The following is a 20359-nucleotide window of genomic DNA, read 5'->3' as shown; positions in this document are numbered from 1 at the left end:
AGGTCTAGAGTTCAATATTGCTTCAACCTGTGCTAATATTGTGTAGAGTTCTTCAAAGGTATAACTAGAGTTACCTAGAATTCTTTGTAAATGGTATTTTACACTTTTGATGGAAGCTTCCCAAAGCCCACCGAAGTGAGGAGCCCTAGGGGGAATGAACTGCCATTGCGTTTCATTCTGCGATAAATATTCTCTAATTGCGTCATAATTACTTTGGGTTTTGAAAAAATCATAGAGTTCTTTCAGTTGATTTCTTGCCCCTTGAAAGTTCGAACCATTATCGCTAAATATTTTGGAAGGGTTGCCTCTACGAGCTATGAATCTTTTGAGAGTCGCTAAGAATGCCTCTGTGGTGAGATTGGAGATAAGTTCTACATGTACCGCTTTCGTGACCATGCAGACAAAAACTGCGATGTAACATTTCGTTACTGGGGCTTTTCTCAATTTTGAAGATTTTACGAGGTAGGGTCCTCCAAAGTCGACACCTACTTTGAAAAATGGGCGGGATGCACAAATCCTTTCTTTGGGGAGATCTGACATAATCTGTTCAGCTACTTTTGCGTTGAACCTGTGACAAATAGTACAAAAGTGGATAATGCGTTTAATTTCTCTGAGAGCATTGAGTGGCCAATATCTGAGTCGGAGATTTGAGAGTGTATTTTGCGGTCCTGCATGCCGCAAACGAATGTGTTCTTTTTTGATCATGAGCGTGACAACGTGAGCTTTGGAGGGGAGCAATAGCGGAAATTTTTGATCGAAGGGTATCTCAGCGTTAGCGAGCCTGCCGCCTACGCGGAGGAAACTAGAAGAGTCGAGAAAGGGATTCAAACTTAATAACTGCTTATTTGACAAGGGCCGATTTGCGGAGGTTTCTGCAATTTCTTTTGCAAAATAATGCGATTGTATGGCTTTTACTATGCGATCATGTGCTTGAGAGAGTTCAGAGGTGGAGAGCGGTTCAGAATTTTTCTCTTTATTTTTCAGTACTTGAGTGAATCTTAATACGTACCCCACTGTACGTTGAAGGGTGGAAAACTTAGAAAAACGAAAGAATAGAGATAGCCAAAAATTTTCAGGCTGAACAAGAGTAGTAAGAACAACTTTCTTTTCTTCGGGTAATTTGAGAGAGGGTGGGGGTAGGTTATTTACTTGCGGCGTTTCAAAGTCTGGGTTTCGCATGAATTCTGGGCCATGGAACCAAATTTCAAAATTACTAGGTTGAAATGAGCCTCTAGACAGCATGTCGGCTGCATTATCTGGGGATGAAACGTGCCGCCACTGGAACGTTTCACACTGACTCTGTATTTGACTAACACGATTAGCTACAAACGTGTTCCATCTACTTGGGTGAGAATTTATCCAGTGTAAAGCAATAGTGGAATCAGTCCACAAATTTACTGAGTGAGGGCGGAGATTATTTTCAAATATACTTAAAATTTTTGTAGTCAACTTCGCGAGGAGCAACATGGCACATAACTCTAGTTTGGGATAGTGATTATTTTCTTGAGAGGGCATACACGACTTTTACTGGAAATTAAGTTACATGAAATACTATTATCTGAGTATTTAACTCTGAGATACAAAGCACACCCATACGCTGATGAGCTGCTGTCGGCGAATCCATGAATTTCAATACGAGAGACATCTTTACTAACTTGCAATTGTCTAGGGATGACGAGATTTTTTAACTGGAGGAGATTTGACACAAAATCTTGCCAATATTCAAGAATAGCGGAGTCACAGATGGGAGTGTCCCAATCAATTTTTTGCATCCAAAGTTTCTGCATAAGGATTTTTCCATTTACTATGACTGGATTTACCAGACCTAGGGGATCATATGAGGAGCTAATTATCGACAAAACTTTTCTTTTTGTGAGAGGAGTGACTTCTAAAGCAGTGGGGACAGAGATTTTAAATTCATCGGTGGCGGGGTTTCATTTGATTCCTAAAACTTTGCAGGGTAAGTCATCTAAATTTAAATCTTTTTCTTGGGGGTCAGAGTGAGAGATTTTTTGCAACATCTCTATTGAATTGCTGCACCATTTGTGTAATTGAAACCCAGAGTTAGCGAGGGCGGAGTTTAACTGAGTGTACAAAATTTCTAATTCAGAGAGAGAGTGCGCTCCACACAAAATATCGTCAACATACGTTTGGTAGAGGAGCGCATGAGAAGCAAGAGGGAGATTAGTGTTTTTCTGTGCGATGTCCTTTAAAACTCGACAAGATAAATAGGGAGCAAAAGTTTGACCAAATGACACGGTTAAGAGTTCAAGACATTCCAGTTGATCTGAGGGGGAGTTGCGCCAAAGTATGTTCTGCAAAAAATTTTGTGTGGGGTCTGTTTTGATTTTCCTAAACATTTGACGTATGTCAGCGGTGAGTGCGAGGGGGAAAAGACGAAATCTTAAGAGAATGTCATACAGATCTGGTTGGACCTGATAACCTTTAAGTGCTATATCATTGAAAGAGAGCTTCGAGCTGCTGGGACAAGAGAAATCGTACACGACTCGAGTTTTTGTCGTAACGTGGTCGCTTCTAATGACGGCCAGGTGGGGAACGAAATACTTGTTCTACGAGAGCGAATTTGTAAGGGTTAGGGGTATGGGTCGAGCGTGACCTTGAGCTACATAATCATCAATAAATTCTTGATAATCTTTCAACAGATTGGGATTTTTGTGAAGTTTGTTTTCTAGCGATAAGAAACGCCTCTTTGCTATAGAAAAGGAGTCACCTAGCTTGAGGTATTCGTCGGGGGTTTTAAAGGGCATTTTTACAACGTAAGTGCCATTTTCTAGAATTTTAGTACCGGAAGTGAACAAATTTTCAACAATTTCATTTTCAGGTGCGGAGTGGGGGAAGTATCAAGAATTTCTTCTTGATTCCAGAATCTATTTAAGAGAGTATCTAGTCATAAATTTTCTTCATTATGTTCGAGGGAGAGAGCGTCAGATACCTGTAAACGCGTAAACTTTTTCTTTGGGGGTATTTTGGAGACAATGTTGGGGGACATTACCAGAGATCACCCAACCCAAATGTGTATTAATTAACGATGGGAGTCCTTTACCTAAATGTAACAACCCATGAGATAATAGCGAGTAATAAATTTCAGCGCCTCCTAAAATTTGAATCTCGGACGGCACTGCAAATGTGCTATCAGCTAAGCAACTAATTAAATGTGCAGGTATATTTAATTTTGCGGGGTTTATACTATACTGTGGCAGACGTTGTGAAATGGTATCGATAACAGAGCAATCAATAACAAATTTCCTATTATTAACTTTTGAGTTAATTTCCAGCTTAACTTTTTCGCGAGAGATTAGCGTTTCTTGTCCGGATAAGCCGGACACATACAAATTTTGTGTTTCAGAGGGTAATCCTAATTGTTCAACCAACTTTGTTGTTACAAAACTATTTTGAGAGCAGTTGTCTAATAACATTTTAACAGTCATGGGTTGACCGTCGTGAGAGAAAACTACCACTTCAGCTGTGGCTAGCAAAACTTGCGATTCCTGATTTCTATTTTGTGTAACTGCGTTGTGCGAGCTCGCGTAAGAGACATCGGGTTGTGTTGACCTACAATTTCCACGGTTTATATGGTTACCTCCTTGGGGGGCTTGGTTTGGACGCTCTTGTGCGTCTGGCGTAGTACTTTGACGCGAATGTGCGTCCTGTTGGGAATAGCGGCGTGTGCGAGAGTCCGGAGTATGATTCCTTGAATTATCGTTGTAAGAATTATTTTGTCGTAGAATAGAGTGCTGTGGGTGAGTGTGATTATTATTCGTATGATAAGTTTGGGAGCGCGGCGCATATTGAGTGTTAGAGTTTGCCTGGGAGTCTAAATGAATCAAAGTGTGATGCTTTTTACTACAAATTGAACAACTTATTGTTGAGCGGCAATCCTTGATTGAGTGCTGATGACCTAAACAATTAAAACACAGCTTTTTCTGTTTCACACTATTAATTCTTTCGCGAGGAGGGAGAGCGGTAAATCTAGCGCAAGAATAAATTCTATGAGCACCGTTACAAATCACACAAGTAGCGTTAAAATTCGGAGAATTGGGGCGTGAGTGGGGGCGGTTTCGTGGCGAGAGGGGGCGAGCATTTGATTCACAACTTGCATGCAAGTTAACCTTAGGTTTGAACGCGGCCGTTTTATTTTCTTGTACATTGTGCTTTTTCTCATTAGCGTTTTCAAAACTGGACAAATTTTCTAAAATAACGCAACGTTTATCTATAAAATCAAAAAAATTTTTAAGAGTGGGGATTTGAGCAGTTTTGCGTTCTTCTTCAAAGGACTTTCGCGAGTTTGCATCTAATTTTTGTTCAAACAGAAATACTAAAAGAGCCTCTGTTAAAACTTTATCGGTGAGATTTAGATTATTGAGACATTCGATATCCTTGCGCAGCGATGAGGCAAACTCTCTCAAAACCTCAGAGTTACACTTATTAATTTGGGGGAAATGTACAATATTTGACAAATATTCGTTTACTACAATAGATTTGTTCTCATACCGGTCTATCAATGTCTTAAGTGCAACTGCGTAATTAGAGTCTGTAACTTTTAAGGTATCAATTAACTTAAGGGCGGATCCCTTTACTAAGATACGTAAATAATAGAGCCTCTCAGCATCTTTAAGCCGAGAATTACTGCCAATTAAAGCGTCGAAAATATCTATAAAGCCTCCCCATTCGGAAGGAGGTGAACCGTCAAAACTTGCGAGCTTAATATCAGGTAATTTAACATTACTATGTAAATCTTGAGAGACAGGTACAGAACTATTATTGCGTATGGGGGTAGAGCTACTAGAGGGGGACAATTTTTTAATTGAATCTTTCAGCGCGGCGATACTAATAATAATCATTTCTTCCGTTACCTCCCTTTCTTCAGAATCTGTTAAATTGTCATTTTCTTCTACTAAAATCTCTATCGAGTCTTGTGCGATTGAGTACTTATCAAAATATTTCTCTACAATGTCTAATTTTGCTTCAAAAATTGAAATCGACTTAATACCCTGTAATTTTTTATTAATCCAATCCTGAACGCGAGTTACCTGCCCTTTGGCAGCTGTCCTGCTATTACATAGCGATTTGTAATCCATTGTTTAACTTTTATATGAGCAAAATACAAATTTTCATCAATTTACTTGCTAAGAGATTTGAGTTATGCACTAAAAACAAGGTCGTAGAAAAAACTATGTTAAATACGCGTGTATGCTGAACTAAGTAAACCGACAAAAAAAAATTTTATACTAGCGATACCTGTTCCTGATATACATTTCACCTTTTTCATATATCTAAATACTTATACCTACCTATTTACATACAACATAAAAAAATCATGTATCTTAATTAGCGTAAAACGAATAAATGTATCATAAACTGTAACAATTACGAGTTACACCCTGTAAACCCTAAAATGTTTTCATATATTTATACACCTAAACTCGAAAAATTAATGTAACTCATCATCATACTTAATCTACCTGAAAAGCGTTTAAAATTCTTTTTACCCTTAGATTTACTGAATAACGTTTTACTTTTAAAACGAAAATAAATTCAACAAACCCTTTCCCATAATGTACAAAAGCAAACAGTTATTATCATCATTATGAGATTAAATCAACTTTAACTATTTCTACCTGAACCGAATTATCAAGAAAAACCTGTAGTCCACTTGTCGGGTTTTCAAACTGCTAGCTTCCTTGCGGTGTTGCCGTCGCTTCAAAATATTCTTGAGAGCCTTGAAGTTTTCTTGATTGGAGCGTTGGCGGTGCTGATTCGTCTACGGTTCTTTTGTTCCAATGTGTCCGAAGAACTTGTATTCACGCGCGAGTTGGTTCAACCGGAGACAATGTCTTTAAACAGGAGAATTGTTACACTTTATTGTCTATGCGTGCTTAGAGAAGAGATAGAGTGAGCTTGTGATGCGGGGAGGACCTTTGATGCCCTTAAGAAGTGGCTTTAGGATACTATCCAAAGGGGTGGAATGTGGGGATAAGAGCAAATACATCAAACTAAGGTCAGCCAAGGGCTGAAAATACTAAAATTAATAGGCGACGAAGGACCATTTGTTCTAACCAGGGGCTTTGGCTCATGCGCACTGGTTCTTGCACTTTTTAGCCGTGAATGGTTGTAAATCATTCAGACCTTGGTCAGAGCAAGGGGACAGTTCCTATGGTTCAAATGTTAAGAAATAAGACCACAGAAAACTGTAAACACTTTTAATGTTAAAAGGAACTTAACATCAAACATAAATAAACAAATAACATGTGAACGAAAGGTTAGAGAATTATACTCTACAATAGTATATTAAACAAAGGGTTAAGAAATACATGGTGTGTGAGGTAGCGAGAATAAACTACAACTACTTACAAAACATGAGAGAGCGGTGTTAGCAACAATGTTGCTGCGACTAGGCGTCAGAACCTTGAGCACATACTAACTTCTACTTACAATAGAGTGGCGCACTTGTTTCTTGTTGACGCACTGCACTTTCATACACTTTTTACTGGCAAAAGAGATACTAAACTATGATACATTGTTTATAGGTATAGAGACTTTGAGAGAATTGGCATCATAGCCTACACGAGCTATTCGTGACTAAAGCGATCGGCCCTAACTAGGTACATACTTTTAACAATCCTTACGGTGTCTAACTTCCGACTGACTACTTACTAAAAAGACTGCCTGTAGCTCGAGGGGCGAGGGGTAGCGGAATCCTCACGGAAAACAGCGCCGTTTGGTTTTACAACTACAAAGAAAAATGTTGTTCTCGCATAGCAACAGCAAACTGTCGAGTTTTTGCACTCTATGTTTTGGGAATCAGTGGCTCGGGGCATAACTATTTATTTGCGTTTTATCAGCGGCGTGGGGAGTTATTTTTGCTAGCTATGTACAGTTTAAATGTAATTTGAACAAATCTGCATCCTCCAAATCCCAATTTCTTCAGAACCTTAAAAAGATATTTCTCACATATTATCCCCAATGGGATGTCCTAAAACCCCGAAAAAAAGCCCAGGAGACCTACCGTGAGACCATCTTATCTTCGGGCGACCTATACAGATGGATCAGAAGCCCTTTCCGCCTTCTCCTTCAAAAAGAGACTCCGTTCGAGAGACATACTTCCGTTGTCTGTCACTCGTTGACAGCACTCTTAGAGTACCTACACCAGGTACTCCAACACCCAACAACCTTGTCCAATCCGATTATATATTACAGGATGATGGCCTTTCCGCATATGTACACCCTGTACGGCTTTTCATCACCCGCAACCCTTTTATAGCCGAGAAAAATAACACATTACCAGAATATCCACCCAATGACGTCATATTTTTACCCAAAAACGAAATATCAACGACTACTATCAATACCAGTTTAGAAAAGACAAGAGGACAAACTTCAACTCATACATAACCTACGAATACGAATGTCAGATGTTTTTCAAATGTAAACACTTTAATATTTTGTTCATTTGATATTTAATCCTAATTGTTGCAATAATTGTAACAATTGTCCCGAGTGTAATTATCGTAAGTGCAGTGTACACCAGTCATCCGATAAACAGGAATCTACTGAGTATTCGGAAAATAATGAGAAGCTATTTCTCCTACTAAAGCATCCAAGGCTTTTAATATTGTCCAACAGAAATACATTTCACTATCCACACAGGACCCCAAATCTATCTACACTACTCCCAAACATAACCAACTCAAGATAAACAACAAATATTCAAGTATTACACGTAAGTACAATTTATTTAAGATATTTAATATCTTCCTCTATCGTTACACACGTAACACAACGGGGTCGTTACAGTGTATAAATGACATTGTTAAGTAGTAGGGTTGATGTACTCACGAACTTTAAAATGTTAATATTGATAAATAAACAAATTATGAATTTTTAAACTGGGAAAAGCTATATCGGCCAAAAATGCTTCTAGAAAAGTTTTATTCCCTTGTGGATATGTCAAAAAATGACCAAGAATACGAATATCGAAAAATAATTTCAAGATTTTTAATTCCGTCGATGTTATTAAAAAAATAAGTTTTAAACAAATTACACCAATTTTGAAACGCCATTTTGGAAGGGTGTCTAATTGAAATTTTGATTTGTCAATACATTTATCGAAAACATAGATAAACGCAAAATAAATGAGACCTTAAAAACTTACTCTATCGGCAACAACCGCGTTTTTGCAATTGAAAAAATGGTAACTTTTTTATAAACAAATTAAATATCTCATAAACTACTCAATATTTATCGACGTGTTTTTTTTTGTCAATTTATAGTGATATTATAGCTCAACTTTTTCTGCAAAACAAAATATTTTATAGAGCTTATTTATATTGCAAATAATATTTTTTTGGAAATATGTTTTTCAATTTTGATTTATAATTATTTAAATAGATTAAGGGTCAAATTTAATTTAGTAAGTCTCATATAAAAGACCTTCTTCATCTTTGCAGAAAAAAAATGTTAACCCCGTAATAAAAACACAAATTACCGCAGCAGTTAAAAAGTAAATTTTGTGCACAAATTAACAATTTTTAATTATTTAAACAATGATCCCCTCATATGAATCATATACTTTCTTGAAAATATCTTTTGTTTGGACCTAAACTTTGATAAAAAATTTATTTCTATCTGTACGGAATTACATTTTGATTTACGTGTATTGTACATTATTTGATCGGTCTACAGTATAAAATTCTCAGCGAAGAAATGTTATGAAAATCCCTTGCATGCCTCTTAATAAACCCTAGCTGCCTAAGAGCCTTATTACAAATAAAATCAATATGCAAATTAAAGGATAAGTCTGTTTGAAAATGACACCAAGTGACGCTAGTGACTCTCTCAATCAAAAAACCATCCAAATTGTAATCAAAATCTACCATTTCCACTGATCGATGAAACTGGATAACCTGACACTTGTCACCATTCATGACTAATCTGTTATTATCACACTAATTCGCAAATAAGTCAAGAGATTTATGTAGCCTAGCACAATCAGAGTAATCCCGAACAGAACAAAACAACTTTATGTCATCGGCATATGCCAACACTTCGCAGTCAGTCAATGATTTAATAGCATCGTCAATAAAAACTGCAAACAATAAAGGTCCCAAGTGGGACCCCTGAGGCACTTCTGAGAGTGGAAAATACTCATCAAAAGTGAAACCATTCAGTTTGACACATAAAGACCTGTCCCGCAAGTAAGCTTTCAACCAGCAAAGAAGTTTACCACTCACACCAAAACATTCCAATTTATACAATAAAAGGCAATGATCTACCTTATCGAACGCTTTGGACAGATTTGTATAAATGGAATCCACCTGTAAACCGTACACGAAAGCATTTACAATATGATCTGTGTAAAGAAGGTTGATCGAAATAGAACGGCCAGGCAGAAAACCATGTTTAGCAGTATGTAGTTGATTTTTCAAATTATCTGTCAAGAAATCAGTTACCGACGCTTCAAAAATCTTAGGAATGGCAGAAAGAATTGTTATGGAACGATAATTACAAACAAATGACTTACACCAGATTTGTGTATGGGTTTCCCATAGGCTTTCTTAAACTGTGATGGAAAATGGCCATCTGCCAGGGATCTGTTAAAAATAAGCCATAATGGTCCACACAAAGAAAATGAACAATTCTTTAAAAACAAAATCGATATCTTATCTGGGCCAGCGCCTTTACTAGTATCAAGAATATCCAAGCAGTCCAAAACTTTGGTTATTTTAACAGAAAAAGAGTGAATAAGGCAGCGATTGCTAACAGATGGATCACCCCAGTCATCAGGGTAAGATGTGACAGTATTATAGACAGTGCTGAAGAAGGTGGCGAAAGTATCAACAATTGACTGAGGCTCACCATAGACAGAATCATTCAAATTCGTACAACCAGGAATATCAAAATTACTCCGCATATAATTAACCCACCTCGAAAATGGTTTTATATTTTCATTAAGTAATTCCTCAGTACTTTCAACAAACTCTGAATAACAATCTCTACTTCTCTGCTTATACAATGCTCTCAGAGTACAGAAATCGTTATAATCATCACAACAACCTGTCTTTTTAAATCTGGAGTGATAGGATTTTTTCAATGAGACAAGATGCTTCAATTCGCCATAAAACCATATAGGGAATGTGCTATTCCTGACATTGATTGAAGGAACATACTAGTTTATACAACCATACATAACATGATACAAGGCATCCACACATTCTTCCGCATTCAAGTTCGAAAATAAGTAATCGAAGTTCATCGATAGTAACGCGCTGTTTAAACTCTCGTACTCCGCATGTAAAAAATCGTATGTCACCTCACTCTCACTCATGCAATCAGGTGCATCCAGAGACATTTCTGTAGTAAGTGCAGGATGATAGCGATCACATGAAACCAGAACATCCTCTGCAACTTTAACATTATAAATAAAGCTATTACTGAAAACTAAGTCTAACATGTCATTATAAAAATTGGGTATTGTGTTTAATTGGTAAAAATCAAATAGTGAAAAATACTCAACAATAACATTGGCTGATGAACCACCACCAACAATAGTCACTCAATCAATCTCATTAGTCCAGAAAATGCCATGCAAGTTGTAGTCACCCACACAGTATATAATATTATCAGGAAACGTGTCACACACATATTCCAGTGATTAACAATGAGCTTCATATACCTCCGTCCCAGAGCCAGGAGGAATGTAAACTCTGCCAATGCAAAATTGATTCTGTACAGTCACCCACAGTTCGCAGTAAACAGCGGTATCAGGAATGCCAATCAGTGATTAGTGAAAGCAGCTCCTCACCGCAATTACAATGCCCCCACCACGTGTTTTGCCAATAGCAGCAAAGTCTCTATCCTTTCTAAATATGGAAAAACCATTAAGGCCAAGTTCAGCGTCAACAATTTCCTGGCACAGCCACGTTTCCACCAAAATGATAATATCGTATGCGTTAGAAGCAGCATTATTACACAATAGATTTAGTCATAAGCCTTCGCACATTCTGGTAATATACAGAGATTTGTTTCTTGGATTTTATAAAAAATTGTCTCCAATTTTATGTTCTAGGTGGTTCTTAGTGTTTTTGGATCGACGTGGGGGATTGCTGGTAAATTCCCTAACCCTGACCATGCTAGGCCAAGATGACGAACTCAACATAGCATCAAACATGCTTTCACCAACACCAACTCTAAAGGAGCTATAGTAATCATTGGCAGTCAGCTGCTTTACCAATACATCCAGCCCTTTGAGACTATTTTTCTTAAGTATATAGGCTTTAACATCTGTGGGAGTTACACCGGGAGAAACGTTGTTAACATGCAAAAATCTCATCCTTTCTACTCCACTAAAATCAGCATCGGCATCAGAACCAACCATGTCAGTCTTTCCTTCAGTAAATCTGGGCGATTTCCCAGCGTTATTGGTGCACACAGGTGTTCCATTAGGCAGTCTAAAAGAAGCAGGTGCGGTTGGCGTGATGTTGCCCCCGCAGTAGCTGCAGAAGTTGCCGTCAGATTATAAATGGGCAGCCTACCTTATGAACATTCACAGTTGATAAAATCCTGTTAGCAGTTTTGGCCCTGTTACTATCACAGTTGGTTGGCAAACTACCAAAGACATCAGAAGTCCCGCCCACATTATGAGGAAAATTAGCAAGCATATGAACCAGTTGAATATTGCTTTTTCTCAACAAAATCACCTCATCACCCAGAACACCCTCACCCATTGAGTTACACTTACTCTCTAGCTAGATTATCCAGTTTCTCTGCATGATCAGCAAAAAATGAAGTATTCAGAGAGGATATTTCAGCTTTAAGAGAAGAATCAATCTTATTTTCTAGTCTTCCAAGATATTTTTTAAACAAATTATCAATAACATGTTCAACATTAACACCTGAATCTGCACCAGAGAGACAGCCATGACATTTATAGGTAATTGAGGGGCTCCTCTTCTTTAAAACTACAGCGCGAGCCTCGGTTGAAGTCAACTCAGCACACTCTTTACATAATTTGTGCGAGCAATAATTACACAAAACCAACGGATCATCCTTATTATCAGTTTTACCACATTTAAGGCAACTCATTTTAAATTGATCTTGATACAATGAAAAATGTTTCTGTACCTATATTGACTGGACTATTTATTTTCAGGAGTCACAAAAAAGGAACAATTAGCGACTAGATGTTAGTGGTTATTTGCTCAATATTTTGTTGTCAAACTTTTAAACACACAAAAGTGGATTATTGATGAAACAGGAGTGCACGTTAGATTAAACAGCTAATTAATACATTCAACAGATGGCAAATTTAGTTGGCTACACGCTGACAGCAAACACAATTTTTAATTATAAGTACAAACCAAGATTTGGACAAGAAATTCACAGAGCCACTGGACAAGAGTACGTTTTGTTAATGACTTTCTTTTCATAACATATTTCTTTGGATTTGTTTTAAACTATACACACAGTTTTTCTGTCCCAAAAAGATTGGTCATAAATTATACCACAGATTCTGGGGTCAAAAATAGGTTGATTGAACGTCACTTACCTATATACAATAGTGCACACAAAAAAGTTACAGCCCTTTGAAGTTACAAAATGAAAATCGATTTTTTTTCATATATCGAAAACTCTTAGAGATTTTTTATTGAAAATGGACGTGTGGAATTTTTATGGCAGCAACAACTTAAAAAAAATTTAAAGTGAAATTTGTGCACCCCATAAAAATTGTATGGGGGTTATGTTCCATTAAACCCCCCCAAACTTTTCTGTACGTTCCAATTAAATTATTATTGTGGCACCATTAGTTAAACACAATGTTTTTAAAACTTTTTTGTCTCTTAGTACTTTTTTGATAAGCCAATGTTTATCGAGATATTTTGAATATTTGTCGAATCTACCACATATTTGTAAAGGGTGTTTTTTTTAGAGGTATAGAACTTTAAAGTAGAATAAAACAAAGAATTTTTTTTATATTAACATGAAATTGACTTTATTTGAAAGATAATTTTTTGACATTACATTTTAAATATGACTTCTGGCATATGACCACCACGGCTGGCTCTGACGTAGTCTAATCTGGAGGTCCAATTTTCGACGACTTTTTCCAACATTTGTGGCCGTATATCGGCAATAACGCGGCGAATGTTGTCCTCCAATTCGTCAATCGTTTCAGGCTTATTGGCATAGACTAGCGACTTCACATAACCCCACAGAAAATAGTCTAACGGTGTTAAATCGCACGACCTTGGAGGCCAATTCACGGGTCCTAAACGCGAAATTATGCGGTCACCAAACGTTTCCCTCAATAAATCCATTGTGGCACGAGCTGTGTGACATGTTGCGCCATCTTGCTGAAACCACAGCTCCTGCACATTATGGTTGTTCAATTCAGGAATAAAAAAGTCAGTAATCATGGCTCTATAGCGGTCACCATTGACTGTAACGTTCTGGCCAGCATTGTTTTTGAAGAAGTACGGACCAATGATTCCACCAGCCCATAAAGCACACCAAACAGTCAATTTTTCTGGATGTAGTGATTTCTCAACATACACTTGAGGATTATCTTCACTCCAAATACGGCAGTTTTGTTTGTTGACGTAGCCATTTAACCAAAAGTGAGCTTCGTCGCTAAACAAAATTCGCTTATGAAAGTCGGGATCAACGGCAATTTCGTTTTGGGCCCATTCACCGAATGTACGCCTTGCTAGGTGATCGTGTGGCTTCAATTCCTGCACGAGTTGAATTTTGTAAGCACGCAAACCAAGATCTTTTCGCAAAATCTTCCATAAAGTGGATGGACACATATCCAACTGCTGTGCACGATGGCGTATAGACTGATTCGGGTCTTCCTCTATACTACGCTCAACAGCAGCAACAACATCTTCTGTACGCACTGTACGACGTCTCTGTGAATGCGTATTATCCTTTAGAGTGAACGTGGTGCGAAAACGTTCCACAGTTGATCGAATTAATTGCTCTGATGGGCGATTATGTATACCATAAAATAGACGTAGTGCGCGATACGTATTTCGAACAGAACTATGATTTTCAAAATAAATTTGCACAATTTGAAAGCGTTGCTCAGGCGTCAGTTTATTCATATTGAAATGTCAAACCAAACTAAATAATAATCACTTGACAGCTGTCAAAATGGCCGCCAGTTAAAAATGTGTTGCCAACTTCTATTTCTATACCTCTAAAAAAAACACCCTTTATATGGTTAAGTATGATTATAGACACCTGTTAATAGTCTGAAAATTTATTTATAACTTAAATTTTTAGGTATATTTTGAAAAAGAAGCCACATCTCGATAAAAGGTGACTTATCAAAAAAGACTAAGAGGCAAAAAAGCTTTAAAAACACTGTGTTTAACTAATGGTACCATAATAATAGTTTAATTGGAACGTACACAAACATTTGGGGAGTTTAAAGGAACAAAAACCCCCATGAAATTTTTATGTAAATATATTAAAAAAGAAGCCGCATCCCGATAAAAACTGGCTTATCGAAAAAATACTAAAAGTTAAAAAAGTTTTAAAAACGTTGTGTTTAACTAATGTTACCACAATAATGAATTAATTGGAAGGTACACAAAAGTTTGGGTGGGTTTAAGGGAACAAAACCTCCATAAAATTTTATGGGGTGGACAAATTTTACTATAATTTTGTTTTTAGATGTTACTGCCATAAGAATGATACATGTACATTTTCAATAAAAAATCTCTAATAGTTTTCGATATATTGAAAAAAATCGATTTTCATTTTGTAACGTCAAAGGGCTGTAACTTTTTTTATGAGCACATTTTTACTAAGGTAAGTTAGGTTTAACCGAACTATTTTTGAACCCAGAATGTGCGGTATAATTTATGACCAATCTTTTCGGGACACCCTGTATATTTTAATATTTTCAAAATAGTTATACAAAATACGGAAGCATAAAAACATAATTTTTATATAAAAGAGGCATAGAAAACCTAAATAACATATAACGATGTACAGCTAGTTCCAAAAAAACTGATACGACTCTTAAAGCGTATTTTGTAGAAAATTGAGCAGTGTACTTTCTTATTCTTCTTTTTGTTTTTGGTCTAGCTGCAAGGCAATTACCAGCACGATTTATACGCGATCTTGATGTAGTCTGGCTCTAAGCCATATCAAAATCTCTGACTATGTTCTTGTAAAAAGCTTTTGATGAGGTGTGGTATAATGAATGTGAGTTTAATTATGTTTAATTTATTATATTTTGAAGGATAAATAGTTATTATTTACATACTGTCACTGCCAAATCTTAAAATTTGTCAGATAACTTCAACCTCAAAAAATGGCTGGTTGTTTGTTTATTTTATTATTTGTCTGTCATAATAAATATAATGTAATGTCAGACCAATCATACACTGCTCAAAATGATCAAATCTTACTAAGAGTCGTATCAGTTTTTTTAGGAACCAGCTGGTCATACATACTACATTTTGAACCTAAACTAAATATTCCGAAAATAAAAAAAATACTTTCATAAGTTACTTAGCAATAGTTTTTTTTTCATTTATTACATAAGAGCAAAGAGTTATAAACTACTTACAAATTATTTATTTCATGTACAGAAAAAAGACTCCTTTTGTTGATGGACTAAGACGGTGCAATTAAACAAACCATTTCCTCTGGATCATACCATACCAAATAATATCCTCTGTCTTTGACCATCCCCCATAGTATTTTATTTTTTCCATAGCTTTGATTTTGAATTTATCTTCTGTTATTTCTTCTATCATTAATGAAAACTGTTTCTCCTCGTAAACTAGAATGACGTGGTCACCTAGTTAGAATTAGCTTTCGGCATTCTAGTTCTTTTACCTATTTTTCTATCAGAACCAACATTTTTGTTTTAAATTTCATTTCTTTTGTATCTACTCTCCCTATCTCTCCTCTGTGTTTTTCTTTCATTCTCAATGTTTAGGTTTAATTTAATAGCTTTCGAAATTTTAATTTTATCTGTGTTCTTACTATCAGATTCTGCATTTTTCTTCGTGATTTTAGGTGCTTTCTTTTCTTTTTCTTCAAGCTTTTGTTTTTTTCTTTGCTTCCTTTTCATTTTTGTCAGCTTCTACTCTTCTCTGGTATTCCATGAAATCATCAGCAATCGCTACTACAGGTGTTAATTTTATTGTAGCCTTTGGACATTTGAGATATTTTCTGGGGTAATAAAAGGCATTTTTAATGGCGTTAGAAATTTTGCAGGAGGGGCAAAATATGATTTCGCAAAATTTATAAGAGTTGAGGAAGGGACGTAATTTTCTCTCAAGTGAGAATCTGTATCATCAATATTTTCTGTAATAGCTGCCAAATTTTAATTTTTTTCAAAATTGTTAGAAGTTGATGGGATTTAGCAGCAGATGATCCTTCACCATATATATTCTCAGAAGATGAATGCAGCGATTTATCTGGGATGTTTTCTTTATTGCTAACTGCATCTTCTACATACCAGGTGTTTGTTTTAAGATTCAAATGTTCAATTTTCAAAATTTTCACTGTGTCTTCCGTCACATTGAAACTTTTGTCAATATTTAATATTTCTTCCTTATCTAAGTCCAAGATAGTGAAATTGTCGTTGTCTGGAAAATTGTTCACAATTGATGAATCGCCCAATTTGTCACTGTCATCAGTAAGTTATTTTAATATGTCATTATATGCTTTATTGGAAGTAGATTAACTTCCTATCTGCACATTAAGTGTAATTGAATTGTTATTTTAAAAATTGTGAATCGTGTATGTTTTGTTCCAGAAGTCATACAGTTTCGGGTATTTTTAATCTCCTTGCCACGATGGAGCTGTATTAGATTTATATGCTTTAATTGTATTCGGAGAGAGTTTATCTTCAGATTCCTTCCTAAAATTGTCCTGAGTTTTTGTTTCTGATTGCATGTTGTTTTTTCTTTTCGCTAGTTTTTGAAATGGCACGTTTGGGAATATGCATAAACTACGTCGTAAACAATTTGGACTTTTTAATACCCTTCCCCCTCCGTCGTAAAGCGTCGTGTACTGACGAGCCTCCTCCATGTTGACGTCGTCATTGCAACGCACGACCACCCTTTCAGTGATTTTAAAATTAAAAATTAATTATTATTAAAAAATCAATATTATTTCTGTTCTTTTTAATCAACTTTGAAACTTTATTTACAAATGTTTCATAATGCGGGCCATTCACGCTCTGATTTGTAGTACCTCTAGTGGTACTACTTTGTGGTAACTGTAGTGGTACTACTAGACCATTCACGCCCCAACATAGCCGCCAACAAAGGTCTTACCTTTCAGTCACCTGTTTTCACGGTGGTGTACACTAAAAAATGTATCGAGTAAAGTCTATGGAAAATATAATTCAGAGAATTTGTGTTTTTAAAAATTTGGTACATGAGTTGAGGTTTCATAATTAAGCATGTCATAAGTTTCGTTTCTCTAGCATTTGTCAAGGGCTAATATGAACTAATTAATTTTTACGACTTTTTAAGATGTAGGGTAGTTATATTTTATTTTAGAAAGAAATAAAAACTTATAAACTAAACTGGAGCTGGGATTTGTATTTAAAAATTAACAAAAGTCGTTCTTTTCCTCCTAAAATATTTCATTGTTAAGTTCCAAATCAGGCAAATCTTGAAATTTATGACCATCCTCCTGCCGTGATTTATACTTCGCCTCATTGTCCTCTGACATCTTTATAAACACATCACCAAATAAATGATTTAACGATGGTAAAGTAACTTTAAAGCGGGCCATTCAGCAATGTTATCTACTCCATATCTTGTACAAACTGCGATTTAATTTATATTCGTGAAACTGGTAGAAATCTTTCTGGTCGCATCATATCTCACAAAAGTGATTGTAAAATTCTCAAACCATCATGTGCCTTGGCAGAGCACGTTATTCAGAATGGCCACACTATGAATTTTCAAGATCCAAAAATATTAGACATGGAAAACAACAAACATAAACGTACTTTTCTTGAAATGGTTTATATCAGCAAGGGTTTGAACACAATGAACAAAAAATCTGAAATGGACAATCTTAGCAAAATTTATAATTACATTCTTTCTTTTGAAAAATAATCATAGGTACCTGTATCAGACTATAAGATTTTTCAAATCTCCTACACTTTTGAATTTGTCACTAAATTTTAATAAAATTAATTAATATCACTAATATTTAACATTAACTTTTCTGTTTTTGAAAACATAACTTTTATTTTAAATTGATAATTATATTTTTTCTTTTGAAAAATAATCATAGGTACCTATATCAGATCATAAGATTTTTCAAATCTCCTGTACTTTTGAAATTGGTACCAAACTTTGACAAAATTAATTAATATCACTAATATTTAACATTAACTTTTCTACTTTTTGAAAACATAAATTTCCTTATTTTCTTATCATAGATTTTTATTCAATTCCTTATAAACACCTATATACTATTACCATAGTTACATTTAGTTTTTGTCAGCCATGTATTTATGATAAACTAAACTTTTTAAAAGTCAATCAAATTTAGATCATTACTTCAAAATTTAACCAATTTTTATCCTTTGTTAAGTGTTTTTGCTAAGAATTTTTATTGTTTTTTATGTTATTCAAAATGTACAACAGCCGTTTACCATTGATATTTTTAATCTTATGTATAGTAACCAACATTTTTTTATAATCTAAATTCTGGTAAGTTACTCATTACTATTTGTTCTTTGATAAATATTCTAATATTTTTTTTATCTTATTGCATTGTAGACATTCTTGAAAAAGGAAATAAACATTTCCGAAAGCTCGAATATTAGACAATAGTATACTTTAAAGCCCCAATTTGACTTCAATACCCAAAAAATTTGTGAAATTTATATATATATATATATATATATATATATATATATATATATATATATATATATATATATATATGTATATATTTATTTTTTTGAAATAGAAAAATTAATATTGTATATTGTAGATATGTATAGAAAAAAAATGTAATGGTGTTTTTCACGCCCAGGGCCTACATGGCCTGTTGAGCAAAATAAATAAATAATTTTACCGTATCAGTATTCAAGAGGTTCAGAGTTCGTATTGTTTATTCTTTTGTTTCAGTTGCCGAGAACTCAAGAGGAATGGAAAGACGCTAGTGAAAAGTTTGCCTCTAAGTGGACTTTTCCTCATGCACTTGGTGCAATTGACGGTAAACATGTGAGAATAGTTAAGCCTGAGCAAAGCGGTTCTGACTATTATAACTACAAAAACTTTTTCGGTGTGGTATTGTTCGCTGTAGTCGATGCCAATTATGAAATCATGTACGTTCACACTGGTACTAATGGACGAGTGGCGGATCTCACAGTTTTCCGGCAAAACAAGTTCTACGAGCTGATGACTAAAGGAAAATTGAATCTTCCCCCTCCCACCACGCTACCTAGTTCAACGAAAGCTACCCCCTTTGTGTTCTTAGGGGACTCTTCATTTGCTATCTCGACAAAGATAATGAAACCATATCCTCATAATCTGGCTACTTATGAACAGAAAGTATTCAACTACAGGCTTTCCCGAGCTAGAAGAGTGGTAGAGAATGTGTTCGGGATTTTGGCATCTCGATTCAGATTTTACCATACCGCTTTGAACGTGTCACTGGATAGTGTCGACGCTATTGTGCTAGCAAGTTGTGTTCTTCACAACTTCTTTGTACGGAATAGTGGTCGCTATATCAATCAGCAAAGTTTGATTCGTGGGAGTATTGAAGAAGGGTATACAGTGCCTGGAGAATCGTCAGGTAATGAACTGACGCCATTACAAGGACGTAATCAGCCATGGGGCGCCAGTGCACGTGAAGTACGAGAGACATTTAAAAACTACTTTCTACAAGAAAGAAGCGTTGACTTTCAGCAGCGTATGGTTGAAGCACACGTTGGGTAATGGATATTACAATCATTAAATATTACATTCCCATTATATACATTGCGCTGGAATAAGTGTTACGTCCTCCCCTTCTTCTTCTTCAGTGCCTTATCCCGTCCGGATGTTGGCGATCATCAAGGCTATCATTGTTTTGTTGACTGCTCTGCGAAACAGCTCCGCGGAGGTAATCCCAAACCATTGTCGGAGGTTTTTCAACCACGAGATACGCCGGCGTCCCGGTCCTCTCCTGCCAAATAATTTGCCCTGCATGACGAGTTGAAGAACTCGATATTTTTCTTCGTTCCGCATCACGTGGCCAAGGTACTCAAGCTTACGTTGTTTTACTAAATTAAGTACTTCTTTTTCTTTTGCCATGCGCTGTAGGACCTCAATGTTGGTGACATGGTCCATATAAGATATTT

The 20359-nt window shown here is 35.8% G+C and overlaps 2 protein-coding genes across 2 annotated transcripts; one reads left to right on the top strand and one right to left on the bottom strand.

Moving 5' to 3' along the window:
* Positions 1-2945: 2945 nt before the first annotated feature.
* On the bottom strand, positions 2946-5099 carry LOC126891043 (uncharacterized). Its single transcript, XM_050660222.1, has one exon. The coding sequence runs from the start codon at positions 5097-5099 to the stop codon at positions 2946-2948; it is 2154 nt and encodes a 717-aa protein (XP_050516179.1).
* Positions 5100-15225: 10126 nt separating this feature from the next.
* LOC126891042 (uncharacterized) lies at positions 15226-19955 on the top strand. Its single transcript, XM_050660221.1, has 2 exons — positions 15226-15231; positions 19143-19955. Exons 1-2 carry the CDS (start codon positions 15226-15228, stop codon positions 19953-19955), a joined length of 819 nt encoding a protein of 272 aa, XP_050516178.1.
* The last annotated feature ends 404 nt before the right edge of the window (positions 19956-20359 follow it).

This window comes from Diabrotica virgifera, chromosome 9 (assembly GCF_917563875.1).
Source record: "Diabrotica virgifera virgifera chromosome 9, PGI_DIABVI_V3a".
NCBI lineage: Eukaryota > Metazoa > Arthropoda > Insecta > Coleoptera > Chrysomelidae > Diabrotica > Diabrotica virgifera.
This window is presented reverse-complemented; position numbering and strand designations above follow the sequence as displayed.